Source organism: Podarcis bocagei (genome assembly GCF_964188305.1).
Source record: "Podarcis bocagei genome assembly, chromosome: 13".
Lineage (NCBI taxonomy): Eukaryota > Metazoa > Chordata > Lepidosauria > Squamata > Lacertidae > Podarcis > Podarcis bocagei.
Window position 1 is genome coordinate 32,020,104 of NC_138138.1, and position 14,098 is coordinate 32,034,201.

The 14,098-nt window shown below is 40.6% G+C and overlaps 1 protein-coding gene and 1 pseudogene across 2 annotated transcripts; one reads left to right on the forward strand and one right to left on the reverse strand.

Moving 5' to 3' along the window:
- Positions 1-5,728: 5,728 nt before the first annotated feature.
- LOC308571747 (olfactory receptor 14A16-like) lies at positions 5,729-6,661 on the forward strand (the record flags this gene model as incomplete). The annotated part of the gene is made up of 1 exon (XM_081167381.1): positions 5,729-6,661. The coding sequence occupies one exon, from the start codon at positions 5,729-5,731 to the stop codon at positions 6,659-6,661; it is 933 nt and encodes a 310-aa protein (XP_081023507.1).
- Positions 6,662-12,758: 6,097 nt separating this feature from the next.
- LOC308571748 (olfactory receptor 14A2-like) lies at positions 12,759-13,638 on the reverse strand (annotated as a pseudogene). Its single transcript has one exon. The product of its transcript is annotated as an olfactory receptor 14A2-like (transcript).
- Positions 13,639-14,098: the final 460 nt, after the last annotated feature.

Consider the following 14,098-nt stretch of genomic DNA (forward strand, 5'->3'; position numbering starts at 1 on the left):
TACATATAAACACACACAGAGCACTGCAACATGGCTCCTTCTCTCTAGCATCAGACAGCAAAGAGAAAAAGAACAAAGGACAATAGTCCCACTTCACGGAACACAGTAATACAAACATCCTGTCTTCATCACTTCCCACTCTGTGGAGTCAAAACATACACCGTCATGTGATAGACAAAAATCCCATGACTGAAATCACGGAGCAGTCACATCAGATATGAGGGATGGGGCTCTGGAGCATGTGGAGGCCAACTGTGAATGGTCTGCTTAATACTTTGAGAGTAATCTCAGTCAACTTCATAGAGCACTTGAATGCCACAACTGTGACAGTTCCATTTGAGGTGTCTAATATCTTATGTGTCCGAGGTAGAGACGGGAAGTGTAACCTGGCTGTCCTACTAGATCTCTCAACAGCTTTTGATATTATTGAACATGGTGTTCTACTGAACCAGCTCTGTGGGAGGCTATCATGGGCACTGTCACAGTGGCAACATTTCTACTTGCAAGGTAATGTTCAGAGTTGTTATGGTGTCCTGCAGGGCACTTTTTTTCTTCCAGTGTTTTATGAAGCTAGAAATTCCATTAACTTGCATTGCAAAACCAAAATGGCCACAACATTTTTGTTTTTCCACAAGCTGCCATTATCACCCATTACTGAAACCTTTCTGTAACCTTTCTGTAACAGTAGTAGCCTCAAATCTTACAACAAATAGTTGCAAAGGCAAATGCTCGAGACCAGTAAAGCAATGATATGAATAGTTTATAATCAGATTTCCTACGCATGCCATCTTAATCCATAGCTCAATGGTCGGCCACATGCTTTTTATTCAGCAGGTCTCAGGTTCCTCAGCATCTAGAAGTTGACTAGAAAAGATCCCCATCTTAAACCCTGTATATTGTCTATGAGTCACTGTATGCAATATTGATTATTTTGAATGCTATGCCATTGTCAGAAACTCCTATAGATAAAGTTTCTCTTAATTACGTTAGGAAAACATAGATTGTAAAACTAATTTTTCTACACACCTGCAGTCATGGCTTGAAGTGGCTTGCTGAGGCTAAGTCCTCAGGGAAATTAAGATCATATTAATAAACCACCTCCTGATGGTTGTGTTAAACTCTTACTGCCAGTAAAGATATGATTTTCCTGCCTCAACAAGAGCAGGGGAACACTTATAATGCATCTTAGCACACTGGGAAACACTTAGTTCTGGGAGCAGAAAGTGCATGAGAAGCCAATAGAAATCTATGGAATAAATGTAAGTCATTTATCTACTTAATACTTTAGAAAATGGCAGATATATACTGCACATTTTAGGTACTGCAGAAATACAGAGGGTTTGTACAGCAGAAACAGCTTAGATTTAGATTAGATTTATTAAATTTATACATTGTTTCTCAATAATAATATGATCTTTTGATGCTATTTACAGGTTACTACTGGGCTGGTAGAGCAGCTAGCTTTTTAACATTCTGTCATTACAGCCTTAATAATTCTGTTAATCATAAATCAAGACAATTAGTGAATATACAATGTAATTAAATTTCAGGATATTCTGGTGAAGAATGGCTGTGTAATAGATGTTTTTTATCCAAGTGTAAACATCCTGCTTTTGGTGCCATGTGTGTGCTCAATCAAAACACACTGTACACTTCAACAATACTGCAGGGTTTGTTACACAAATGATGGGTGTTCATAAACTTTTGAGATCTCAAAGTTCTTGCTTTAATGAAGCATTTAATGAAAGGTACATGTTATCCAGTACATGTGTCAAAGTTATTCAGGGATGTCTTCAATCAAAAGAAGTAGGGAATTATGCTGGGATGATCAAAGGAAAAAGTAGGGGCACATGGGCTAAATTGTAAGGGAGCATAATATGCAAGACTGTAATACAGAGCTGAGGAACCTGTGAAACTCCAGGTGTTTCTAGATTACGATGCTCATAATTCCTGACCATGCTGGTTGGCAATGATGGGAGTCCATCCAACAAGATCTGGAGGGTCACAAATTCCTCATCCCTGTTGTAGAACATGCTTACTGCTTACACAGTGCATAGGCTATGTAAGAAACTTAGTTTGCAGGTTTCTGCTTTGTAGCGCATTGTAAATTTGTATGTGGCTTACCTCTATACTTAAACTGAAGTTTGTGTTTTAAACCTATAATCTGCTCTCATTTACATTGCTTATTTTTACTTCACCATTCAGCCAATATGGCAGTGCAGCTAAGAACTGGTAAAGCCTGAATGGTTTGAATGGCCCAGCAACAGTCCTGTGAACAAAGTCTTGCCTCGCTGTTCTTACTATTTTGTTCTGTTACAATCAGTGTAGGAAATGCCTGTTTGTGAGGGGGAGAATACGTGTGTGTGCGTGTGCATGAAGTGTATGCATAGAGTTGTTGAGCTTTTTAATTAATAACTGTTGTGATGAAAAACCAGAAAAGTAAAGCTTTGGGTTGACAATTTAAATCCAGACGCTCTCATGGCAATCTTGTGATACTAAGGGTAGTAGGACGGTGGGGTTTAAATTTAGTCAAAGCCAATAACTAAATGTCCTGCACCAAATCTATAATTCAACAGAGAGGAGATTAGCCTCTAAGCTCAATGGAGCATTTGGAACACAGGATGGAACAGGAAAAAATTGCCTTAAGAACTTAGACTGAACAGCTTGTGTAGATCCAAGGAGAGCGCCTGGGCAAATCTGAGCCCCATATAATAACTGTGCTAGGGGTTTAGCTTTAAACACTTCAAGTGCTGATGGTATGTGATTGCCAACTTTTGTACAGAAAATGTGTGTCAGAATTTTGGTGCTTTGAGACTTTTTTCCCCTTTGCATATTTCTTTTTTTAAAAAAAAGATATTTATTAAGGTTTCAAAAATTATATATAAAAAGAAAGAACAGTAATACACAATAGTACAAACAAAACACAAAAAGGTATAATTTCAATCTCTTATTTTCTTATCACTTACTTCCAAACTTAAAACACGATTAAAAACACGTAGAATTTCAATTGCTTATTTTCTTTTAACTTGTTTCTCAGACCTCCTCACACCTCCCCTTCTTGTGTTCCAATTCTAATTATTAGCTCAGCAAATTCTTATTACTTATTTCTCAACTTTAACTTAATAGTTTATCTTAGATTTATTTTTGCAAACCTTATTTTCATTTAATTTAGTTCATTTTAAAAATCCAATTTTACCGTATCCAAACTTAAACCTCGAACTTATACATCGATTCTTATTCTTAAGACGTTTTTTCCTAAGGTCGGCCAAAGTTCCCTTCCACGAATTTCCCATTTTACATACCAATAACAAACAAAGTAAAAACAAAATAAATTGTAGTTATGAACCCTTTGGATTCCCAAACTCCACCCCCCCCTTTCCCGGCTTCAGCCCCCAAAAGTATCCATCAGTCTTAATCTACTATCAGCCTGGAGATCTCACGTCCGAAGCCCTTAATTCTCTCTCAGTTCCTCTCTGCCAGTCTTTTTGATAGTCCTTAATGTAAAACACCAAATCTTGGAGAAGCTCCGGCCCAACAGGAACCATGTTTCTTCCAGCTAGGCCTCCATACTTAAGAGTAGAGCCTATGGGGTGTTCCAATTCTTGTTTCTTGTTCCTTTCAAATCCAAAAATCCCCAAAGCTCTAACTTCCACCTTAATCACATTTGTAATCCTTAGGTCTTCTGATCTCCACATAAGAAGATCTCTCCATTTCTCAATCTCCAGTTCAGGCCGCGCTTTCCACATCAGATTTTTCTTTTCTTTATTACCATCATGTCAGGCCTCAAAATACAGCTCTCCTTTAACATCTGCAAAATTTCAGTTCCTCCTTCCTTTTCTTCAGGGGCGACATATGTCTCCTTCTCCATATTCTCAAAACTCTCAGGTTTCTCTATTTGTCCAGTTGAATGGGCTTCTTGTTTCAAGTCCTTATCAGATTCAAGAATGTTATTTACTGTTAAGTCCAGAGTTGTAACATTTGTAGCCAAAACATCAAATTGGCCTTGTAACTTTCCCAAGAGAACAAATGCTGTGTCCAATTCAGCCTGGATTTTCCTTCCTCCAGCCATTCCTGTAATGTCACTGAGTCCCTCTAGGGGGATTTTAGCTCCTTAATATTCTTTTCAGCTCGAGTCCAAAGATCAAGTTATTTTGTATCAGCCCTTCCTTATTTTCAACAATTTTTCAACAAATTGTAGCAAATATAACCAGCAGAAGCAACAAAAACATAGTTCTCTTTTTCTGTCTTGACAGCTAATTTGACAGCTGTCAAGCTCTTCAATATTTCATCAACTGGCTCTCTCACGGAGCGATCCTGGGTCCGGGGGGGTGGGGGTGGGTAGAACTTCAGCTCTCCAAATTAATCTTTTATCCTCCAGTAAAAATTCTTGTAGAATCAAACCGTGAAATTAAGGTCTTTTACAAAAAAGAAAAGGAAAATTCTCTCGACCTTAGCTAGCAGGTCCTTTGCTTTAAATTGTTTACAAAGGGGGGGGGGACTTCCTTTTTAACCCTTCCCCGCTCGTTCCTGATTCCAACAAATTTTTCTTTAAACTTCCAATTTCCGTATTACTCACGGGTTGATGTTTTAAAGTCCGAATGTCCCAAGGAAAAAGTCAACCCTCTCCGATAATGGCTTGTGGCTTCACTCTGCAGATGAGGGAGTACTCTCAGCACCGTGCCGCACCCCGTCCCCGTTCCGAAGCCCTTAAAAGGGCTCCTTCACGGATTGGGGGGGGCGCAAATGGTCAACCCGGAAGTCTCCCCCTTTGCATATTTCTGATGTGCTCCCCATGACCCTGTTGACTGAAAAATAAGGCCAAGGTATTTAAAAACTTTAACTTTTTTGATCAACTGATTATCCATATACCATATACCATCTATGGGCCCTATAGTTTCTTGAAAACACCATGGCATTCCTTTTCTTGTAATTCACAGCCCACTGTTCTCTTTGGCAGTATCCTGTGAATGCCCTCATCAATCTTTTTAGGCCCACTTTTGTTTGAGATAGAAAGACTGCATTATCTGCATATAATAATATAGAGATGGTTTTTTGTGGCCAATATAGGGGCATGATACTCTGGGGATGTTAAACTCTGGACAATATTTATATATAAATTAAACAGTGTGGGAGCTAGGATACAACCATGCTTAACTTCCTTTGTGGCTGCTACAGATATTATGGGCTGTCCATTTGTAGAGCAACACACTTTCAGCACAGTGTTGTTTAAGGAAACTCCCAAAATTGCTGAGTTTTTTTTAAAGGAAGTTGCCTAACACAAAACACCTTTGAAATACCAGTAATGGGACATATGTCAGTCTGTCTCATCAAATTTGAATGAAATGAGCGTTATGTGGGGCTGTTTTTACCCTAAATGAGGTTTGGGGACTGTTAAGGTGCCCATATTCAAATGCTGAAAGAAGTTTAACCTATAATAACAGCTCAAGGTTCTGAGTGTTTAGAAGATCAAAGTAAACCCATATTAAATGAGCAGCAGAACACTGATGATAAGGAAGCAGTGGTGAGTCACTATCTCTTGTAATAACACATCATTAAAGTTTTCATGTATTGAAAGTTTCACTTCTAAGGCTTGTGGCTTATTTCCCTTATCTTTTTTTGACTCTCTTCTGAATTAAGTAAATCTTGCTTAGTAAGTTATGCTAACAGTTATCTTTCTATTTTGTTCCAGAGGTTGCAAGGATTTTAGTGATTTGTTTTTTAAAAAACCATGGATAATCAGTCTTCCATTTCTGGATTTCTCCTTCTTGAATTCTCAGCTGTCCGGGAGCAGCAGATTCTACACTTCTCTCTGTTCCTGATATTGTACCTAGCAATTGTCTCAGGGAATCTCCTCATCATCTCTGCAGTAGTCTTTGACCACCACCTGCACACCCCTATGTACTTTTTCCTAATGAATTTGGCCATCCAGGATCTTGGCTCCGTTTCTGCCATCATACCCAAATCAATGGCTAATTCTTTTCACAATACTAGATACATTTCTTATTCTGGATGTGTGGCTCAAGTGTTCTGTTTTGTTTCCTTTGTGGGATCCGATTTCTTTCTCCTCACAGTCATGGCATATGATCGCTATGTTGCCATTTGCAAACCACTACAATATGAAATGGTGATGAATAAGGCAGCCTGCACACAAATGGTTGCTGGTGTTTGGATCACTGGTCTTTTCTATGGCACATTGCACACTGGAGGGACCTTTGCAGTACAGTTTTGCTCCAATATTGTCAATCAATTCTACTGTGAAATCCCAGAGTTACTAAAGGTTTCCTGCTCTGACTCATATCTAGCTGAAGTTGTCATTCTTGTGATCAGTGCAGTTATAGAGTTAGGCTGTTTTTTCTTCATCGTTGCAACATATGTACTAATCTTCACTGCAGTGCTGAGAATCCCCTCCATCCAGGGAAGGCAAAAAGCCTTCTCCACCTGTCTTCCACACCTCACTGTATTTTCTGTATTTATATTCACTGGGTGGTTTGCCTACCTAAGACCACCTTCTGATACACCATCTGGTCTGGATTTGGCATTAACTGTGATATATACCTTTGTTCCACCCATGTTGAACCCAGTGATCTATAGCATGAGAAACAAAGATATCCAGGTTGCCCTAGCAAAGCTGTCAGCTTCACTGTCCTCTTTTTGCATGTAACTGTGGATTTTGTGTTTGCTTAAATACCTTCATTTGTGAGGAAGGCAGTTCAAAAATAATTCAGCTGGAGATATTGATGAAATAGATGTAAAACCTGGCTCTTTTGTTTGGGGAACTGGTGACTCTTTTTGCTTTTTAAATCTTATTCCAAAATTGTACGCACATAAATCATGAAACAGGATATGACTAACAAAAATGGGTTATGACAGGAATACTAAACCTATTATTTTATGCTACAAAATAAGAATTAATTGTCATTAGCCAGTAAAATGAATTCTTCAACAAAGCAACTTGGAAAACACAGAATAATAGTAGTGCCTGCTTATCGACTCCATATTGCAATATATGTTGTACGTACATATCCGTCCATGTGTTGTTTCATTTGTATATTTATTAAAATGACACCATACAGTGTAAAAAATTTGCCCCTCTTCCCTCACCACTTTCACTTTTGGCAAATCGGATCCTCCTATTCGAGGGTCCACATTGCGCACAGGCTCAGGGCATCCTGCCCATAACCATGGGAGAGGAGGGGGATGATCCCAAGCCTGCAGTGGCCCCGCAATCAAGCCACCGGCCTGTTGGCCTATTAGAGAGTGGTGGCATGGTCGTGGGGGCCTTTAAAAGGCAGTGGCGCATTGTCAGGGCCATCATCTGGCTTCATGCTGCCAAACACCCCCCACCCACCCTAGTTTTAAATGTCTGCTTTGGCCTTGCTCTGGACTCCGGTTGGTCGCCTGTTTTGGTACAGGGGCTGGGTAGGAATTTTTCTATTTGGTGGATTGGCACTGGCCATTTGGTTTTCGCCTACCTCTTAGCAATCATCACAACTTTGTAGGGTTTGGCGGTTAGGCATTGGCTTAGTGAGATGTGGGGGAGGGGAGGCGAAGCCATCACCTGCCCCTCCAGGTAGAAGGGTATTCCGTTAGAGGAATCCGTGGGTCTGGATCTCGTCCGAAGTATGCTTGAGGGGCTAGGGCCATGCCAGACCCAACAGGAACCCCGGGGTGAGTTTCAGTTGGTTGCCATTGATTGAGCTCCCTTGGTTGGTGGTTTACCCTTTCAGACTTCCTGCAAGGTGGACAGGAGTCAGTTATACTTATTGCCAATGCCTAAGCCAATATCACTCAGATTTCTGTAATCAATAAAGTCATGGCCTAAATTTTGCCCATTAACTTTTAAACTAAAATTCTGTGTCATTGTGTTTTTATTATTCCTGGGGGGTGCGCCTGGGCCTTGACGCACAACAGATTTTCCATTATGTCTGTTTGTCACACTATATTATAGCAGTGATCAATATTCATTAATTGCAAGGTTTTCCAAGTTCCATTACTGCTCTAGCTGCTGTTAATAAATGCCTCTGCTATATCAGTCTCTACAGCCACAGTAGGCACTGTAACTCTACAACAGTTTCACTCTTCCAAGACAAAGAGATGTCAACAACATCTGCAAATGAGATTAATCAGCCTTCTTAGTGGTGACTCCATGGTTTTTTAATTCTGTTTCAAGAGGAATTATGACCCTCTTTCCTCAGGGCATTACCACAACAGACTGATATCAGATCCCGGTATTCTGTCATTGTTTAATAAAGAAATTGTAGCTTTCTTTCATATATACATGGTGTGCTTTCAAACTGCTAGGTTGGCAGGAGCTGGGACACAGCAATGGGAGCTCACCCTGTCACATGGATTCAAACCACCAACCTTACGATCAGCAAGCCCAAGAGGCTCAGTGGTTTAGACCACAGTGCTACCCGCATCCCTACTACCATAGCACTATGTTGACAGGGGCTCTGTTCCTTAATACAGGGATGGCCCTCCAGATGTTGGATTCCCAACTCCCATAAATCCTAACCAACATGGCCAATTGTTAGGGATGCTGGAAGTTGTAGTTCAACAACATCAGGAGGGATATGCCCAGTCATGCAGATATTAAAAGGCGCAAAGAAAAAGCTGGCCATCTTTGAAGCCCAGTTTAAATGTGTGTGTGTGTGTGTGTGTGTGTGTGTTTGATTATGACTTACCTCCAAAGGTTTAGAAACGTAGCAGGTATCAGATTTAAATGAAATGCATGCAATAGGAGCACATCAGCGAAGCATGCATCCCAGCACTCAGTAAGCCACTGTGACCAGATTGCAAAGCTTTTCATAGGTAAAAATCACTCACATCTGTTCCAATTTGAAAACCACATTAGCAGTAGTTTCAGATGTACTTTCCAATTTGTATGGAGATGTGGACAGGATCCTTAAAGTATTTAGGGCAATCACCTGCACACTCAGTCCTCACCCATGAGTGGACAGCTAGCCAAGCGCATGAGAAAAGCGTGTGCCAATGGGCTATGGTACCTTCAGGGGGTGGATAGTTCTACTAGAAAACTGCTGAAGAAGATTGTTGTTGAAAGGCCCCTGTATGAACTCACCATACTGGATAATTTCTGGCTACTCAACAATTTATCTTGGGGTGTCTCCCTGCCAAAGGTTTGTGGAGGATCAAGATAAATTTCAATCTGATTTCTGGCCTGACTTTGGTACTGAAATGGATTTGGTGGTTCCCAACATTTTTTTTGCCCTTGAACCATTTGAATATTGCTTGACAGGCTACTTAATGTTTTTTCTGCCTGTTGTAGCAATTATAATGTGCTGTGCTAGATGCTGTATGATTTTTTAATTTTAATTTTACCAACACTGCATAGACCACCTGAATGAAGCTCACAGGCCACAGTTTGGTTACTGCTCTAGACAATTTACACTAGGAACTAGATCCAGGGAATCCTGTCTCTGGTGGTCTGCTGAGCCTGTCAACAGCTTTCAGTACTACCCATCACAATATGGTTTTCATGGACCTGCCTGGGAAAGACTCTACTTGTTTGCAGCAGTTTCAGTCCTTCATGGAAACACACAGTTCTGAAAGATGGTACTGAGAAAGATTGCTCATCTTGTCTCCCACGCTGTTCAACATCTAGATGAAACTTAGCAAGATCTGAAGATTATGAGTTCAGTAGAGGTGTAGGAAAGTGTGTGTGGTGGGAGCAGCCTGCCCCAGATGTCACTACCGAGGGGGGTGACATTCGGTGCACCGCCTGCCCGTGACTCCCAAGCCTACCCTGAGCCATCGAGGGAAGCGGGGAGCTGTGCCGCTTTGCCGGCAGCCTTCCCCCTTTGTTTTGACAGCTCGGGGGAGGCTTGGGAGTTGCAGGCGTGTGGCGTGCCATTGCCCCACACTCCCGGGCTGCTGGAGGAGGCAGGCCGACAGGCAGGGAGAGGACGGGAAGGAGGCAGGTGAGCAAACAAGCGGAGCAGGGAGGGAAGGAGAGAAGCAAAAGCTCCCTCCACTCAGGACCCAAACCCTGGAACACACAGGCGGAGAGGTGGCGTGTGAGAACAAAGTTGGGGGGGGGGAGTTTTAAGTGCTTATGCTCACAATGTTAAGTAAATAAACCAGAAAATGATACTTGGAACTGTATCTTATTTTTCCTTCTTTTAATAATATCAATGTGGGGAGGGGGGTGACAAAAAAATTCTGCAGCAGGTACCACCTGACCTTGCTACACCTCTGCTGCCTCCACCCCCACTGAGTTTTGGAAATACAACTTCATATTTTTTTTTAAAAAATAATATTTATTACTTTTATAGATTACAAAAAGAGAGGAAAAAAGCAAAAGAGAAAAAACAGAAGAAAAAACAGAGAAAAAAACAAAAAGAGAGAAGAAAAGAAAAGAAACCACACAGTACAATACAATACAATACAATATATAAACAATACAAAACACAACCTAAACTCAAAACTAGACACATTAAGCTAAACTAAACAAACCCCACTGCCCAAAACAAAAACAATTTAAAAACATACATCCTCTCTTTTCCATACTCTATCTTTCGTTCCCTTGTTTCCTCGACCTCCTCACACCTCCCTTTTTGTGTTCCGCTTCTATTAATTGTTTCAGCAAATCCTTTCCATCTTTCTCCATTTTCTGTGATATTGTAAATAACGTATTATTTTAACCTTATTTTCCATTAAAACTAAATTACTTATATGTGCTTAACTCCTTATAACATTTCTGTTAAGCCCATAAAAAATAAAAAAATAAAAAATCATTCCACCATTTTTCTATCACTCATTAGTTTTACCATAAGTCTATATAAAAACTTTAAATTTTCCAATCTTCTTCCACCATCTCCTCTCCCAGGTTTCGGATTCTGCCAGTCCTTTCTGTCAATTCCATAAAGTCCATCAACCTGGTGATCTTATGTCCAAGGCTCTTAACTCTTTTCCAAGTCCCTTCTGCAGGTCTTCTTCATTTTCTTTAATGCTAAAGAGCCAATCTCGGGGAAATTCCAACCTGTCAATCCTTTTCTTCCTTCTGAACAAATCAGCTGAGTTTCCATAGTTAAAACTACAGTCCATAAAGTATTTCCAGGTATATTTCAAAATTCATCCAATTCCAAAGGCCCCCAAAACCTCAATCTCCTCCATGTCCCAAAAGTCAGTTAATCCCTGCATAGAGGGCTCTTTCCAACTTTCCTTCTTTAATCGAAACTGGGATCCATTCCTTGGAGTCTGGCTTTTCCTGGATTCAATCATAGAAGGCCTCAATTTATAATCTCCAATTTGCTTCTGTAAATACACAGTTCTCACTTGTATTATTTTATGTTGAACAACAGCTGCATTCTCCTTCTCCTTCTCCTCCTCCTCCTTCTCCTCCACCATTTGTCCTGCCAAAATGGGTTCCTGTACCAAGTCCTGAATTATTTCTGTGTTAGTGTTTGCTTTTTGACTCAAGCTGGTCACTTTCTGTTCCAAATTATCAACTTTGAGAGTCATATTATCCATCTTCTTGTGAAGCTGTCCCAGCGAACAGCTTATCTTACATAAAACAGTCACAATGACCTCTCCTATCAACATTTTTAAATAGTCCAAGGTCGCTCTCTGGTTCCCAAACTCCTTTTCTGCAGCTGGAGATTCCCCAGTTACAGTCCTGTTACAATTTCAAAAGCTCCCTCTAGAGGGAAACAGTCTCCACTTGTATCAGTTCTTTCAAGCACAATTTCAAACATTAAAGATAAAATTTCAGTTACTTTTCCTCTTTATTTTTTAAACGCAGAAAGGGAAAATGGAAACAGTATCTTACTCTTGTTTAGCTAGCTGTCAAATCCGTTCTGTCAAAAGCACTCTCTCCAAACGTCATCTGGCAGCCCATTCCCAGGTTCAGAGCAGTGGTAATTTGATTTTTTCACTCTCTCCTGCAGGCTCACTAGATCCAAAATTCCCCCCTCTTCTCCTGCTTCCCAAGGGGGTTTTGTAACTTTAAACTGGTGGAAATTTGATCCTTTGCCAAAAGCTTTCAAAGGCTTTACTTGTAACGTCTTTGCTTCAGTCTATTTACAAAAACGTAAATAGACCTGTTTGTGACCTCCCGCTTCAGTGCCGAATTAAAGTATTTAAAAATCCAATTTTCCGATTTACTCACGAGTAGTTGTTTGAAACCCAATTGTCCACAGGAAAAAGTCAGCGCTCTCCGGCAACAGCAATGCGGCTTCACTCCGTGAAAAAAGCAGTCGATTCAAAGCACCGCGCCACTCACCCCACGTCGCTCCGGATCCCCAAAACAGGGTTTCCCCGCAAGTAGGGGAGGCGCAAAGGTGCCAGCCGAATCCCAAGTCCACAGGCTTCTCCCGCCTGTGGTTTTTAAAGGGTCTCCGCCTCGCCATGGCGGTTCAGACCCTGTTTTTCACGGAGCGGGTTCCTCCCGATTGGAGGAAATCCGCCATTGCCAGAGGCGCCAACCCGAAAGTCCTTGGAAATACAACTTCAGGGAATTTACGTCATGGAGGCTTAGGGGAATGATGCTGGAGGGTGGAAGTAGAATACTCATCCCTGCTGTGCCCTTCTTTATTTACTTAGCATAAGTACATAATGTGTGAAGATGGGTATTTATGTCATACAGGAGGAAGATGGACTAACTAAACTTCCTAAATTCCCCATATAAAAGAGTCTCGATAGCCAAGTTCCACCTCCATATCAGCAATATCAATGGTTGAGATATTTTTAAACTGTTTTCCATGTAAATAAGGGTAACTAAATGAACACAAAATCAACAGCTACACAAAAAAAGAGCACACTGAAGCTAACAGCTTTGCTAAGGCAACCTTTATATCTTTGTTTCTCATGCTATAGATCACTGGGTTCAACAAGGGTGGAACAAAGCTATATATTGCAGTTAATATATAATTCAGAATAGATGGTTTATCAGAAGGAGGTCTCAGGTAGGCAAACCACCCCGTGAACATAAACACAGAAAATACAGTGAGGTGTGGAAGGCAGGTGGAGAAGGCCTTTTTCCTTCCCTGAGCTGAGCGGATTCTTAGCACTGCAGTGAAGATTAGCACATATGTTACAATTATGAAGACAAAGCCACCTAACTCAGTAAATTTTTACTAACTGTGGGATATCACAGTAGAATTGATTGACAACATTTGAGCAAAATGAGGCTGAAAATGTGCCTCCAGTGTGCAAGAGACCAAAGCAGAGACCAATGAACCAAACACCAGCAACCACTTGTGCACAGACTTGCCTGTTCATCACTATAACATATTGTAACGGATTGCATATGGCTACATACTGATCACATGCCATGACTGTTAGGAGAAAGACATCAGATATTTCAAAGAAGACAAAAGAGAAAAATTGAACCACACATCCAGAATAAGAAATGTGTCTGGTATTGTTGAGAGAATTGGCCATTGATTTGGGAATAATGGCAGAAACAGAGCCCAGATCCTGGATGGTCAAGATCATTAGGAAGAAGTACATTGGAGTATGTAAGTGATGGTCAAAAACTACTGCAGAGATGATAAGAAGATTCGCTGATGCAATTGCTAGGTATAATATCAGGAACAAAAGGAATTGTAGAATCTGCAGTTCCCGGATTTCTGAGAATTCAAGGAGCAGAAATTCAGAAATGGAGGATTGATTATCCATTAAAAATAAACAAATTACTATAATGCTTGCCACCCCTGGAAGAAAGCAGAAATATAACACAGTTACAAACAAATGCCTACTTTATTTTGTAGATATTTGTGGGAGGGGGGAAAGACAGAAAGACAAGGGAGTAAATTATATGTCTTAGAAGTGAACCTTTTGATGGCTATAGGATAAACCCTAACGCTCTTGGCCATCCTTGCTGCTTTTGGGCTTAGGGGATGATGAGGTTAAAATATTACTTACAGGGCAGAGGACTCCCCATATCATTTCCATATTTAGAATACACAATGCTTAGAAACTGCACTAAGGCATCAGAATCGAAATAACATTCTATTTCAGCCTAACTTTCTACTTCTTTTTATGGACAACAACACTGAAAAACGTCAACACATGTGCTGGATAAGGTGCACTTAGTTAATTGCTTGATTAGAACAGGAACTTTGAACTCCCAAAACTT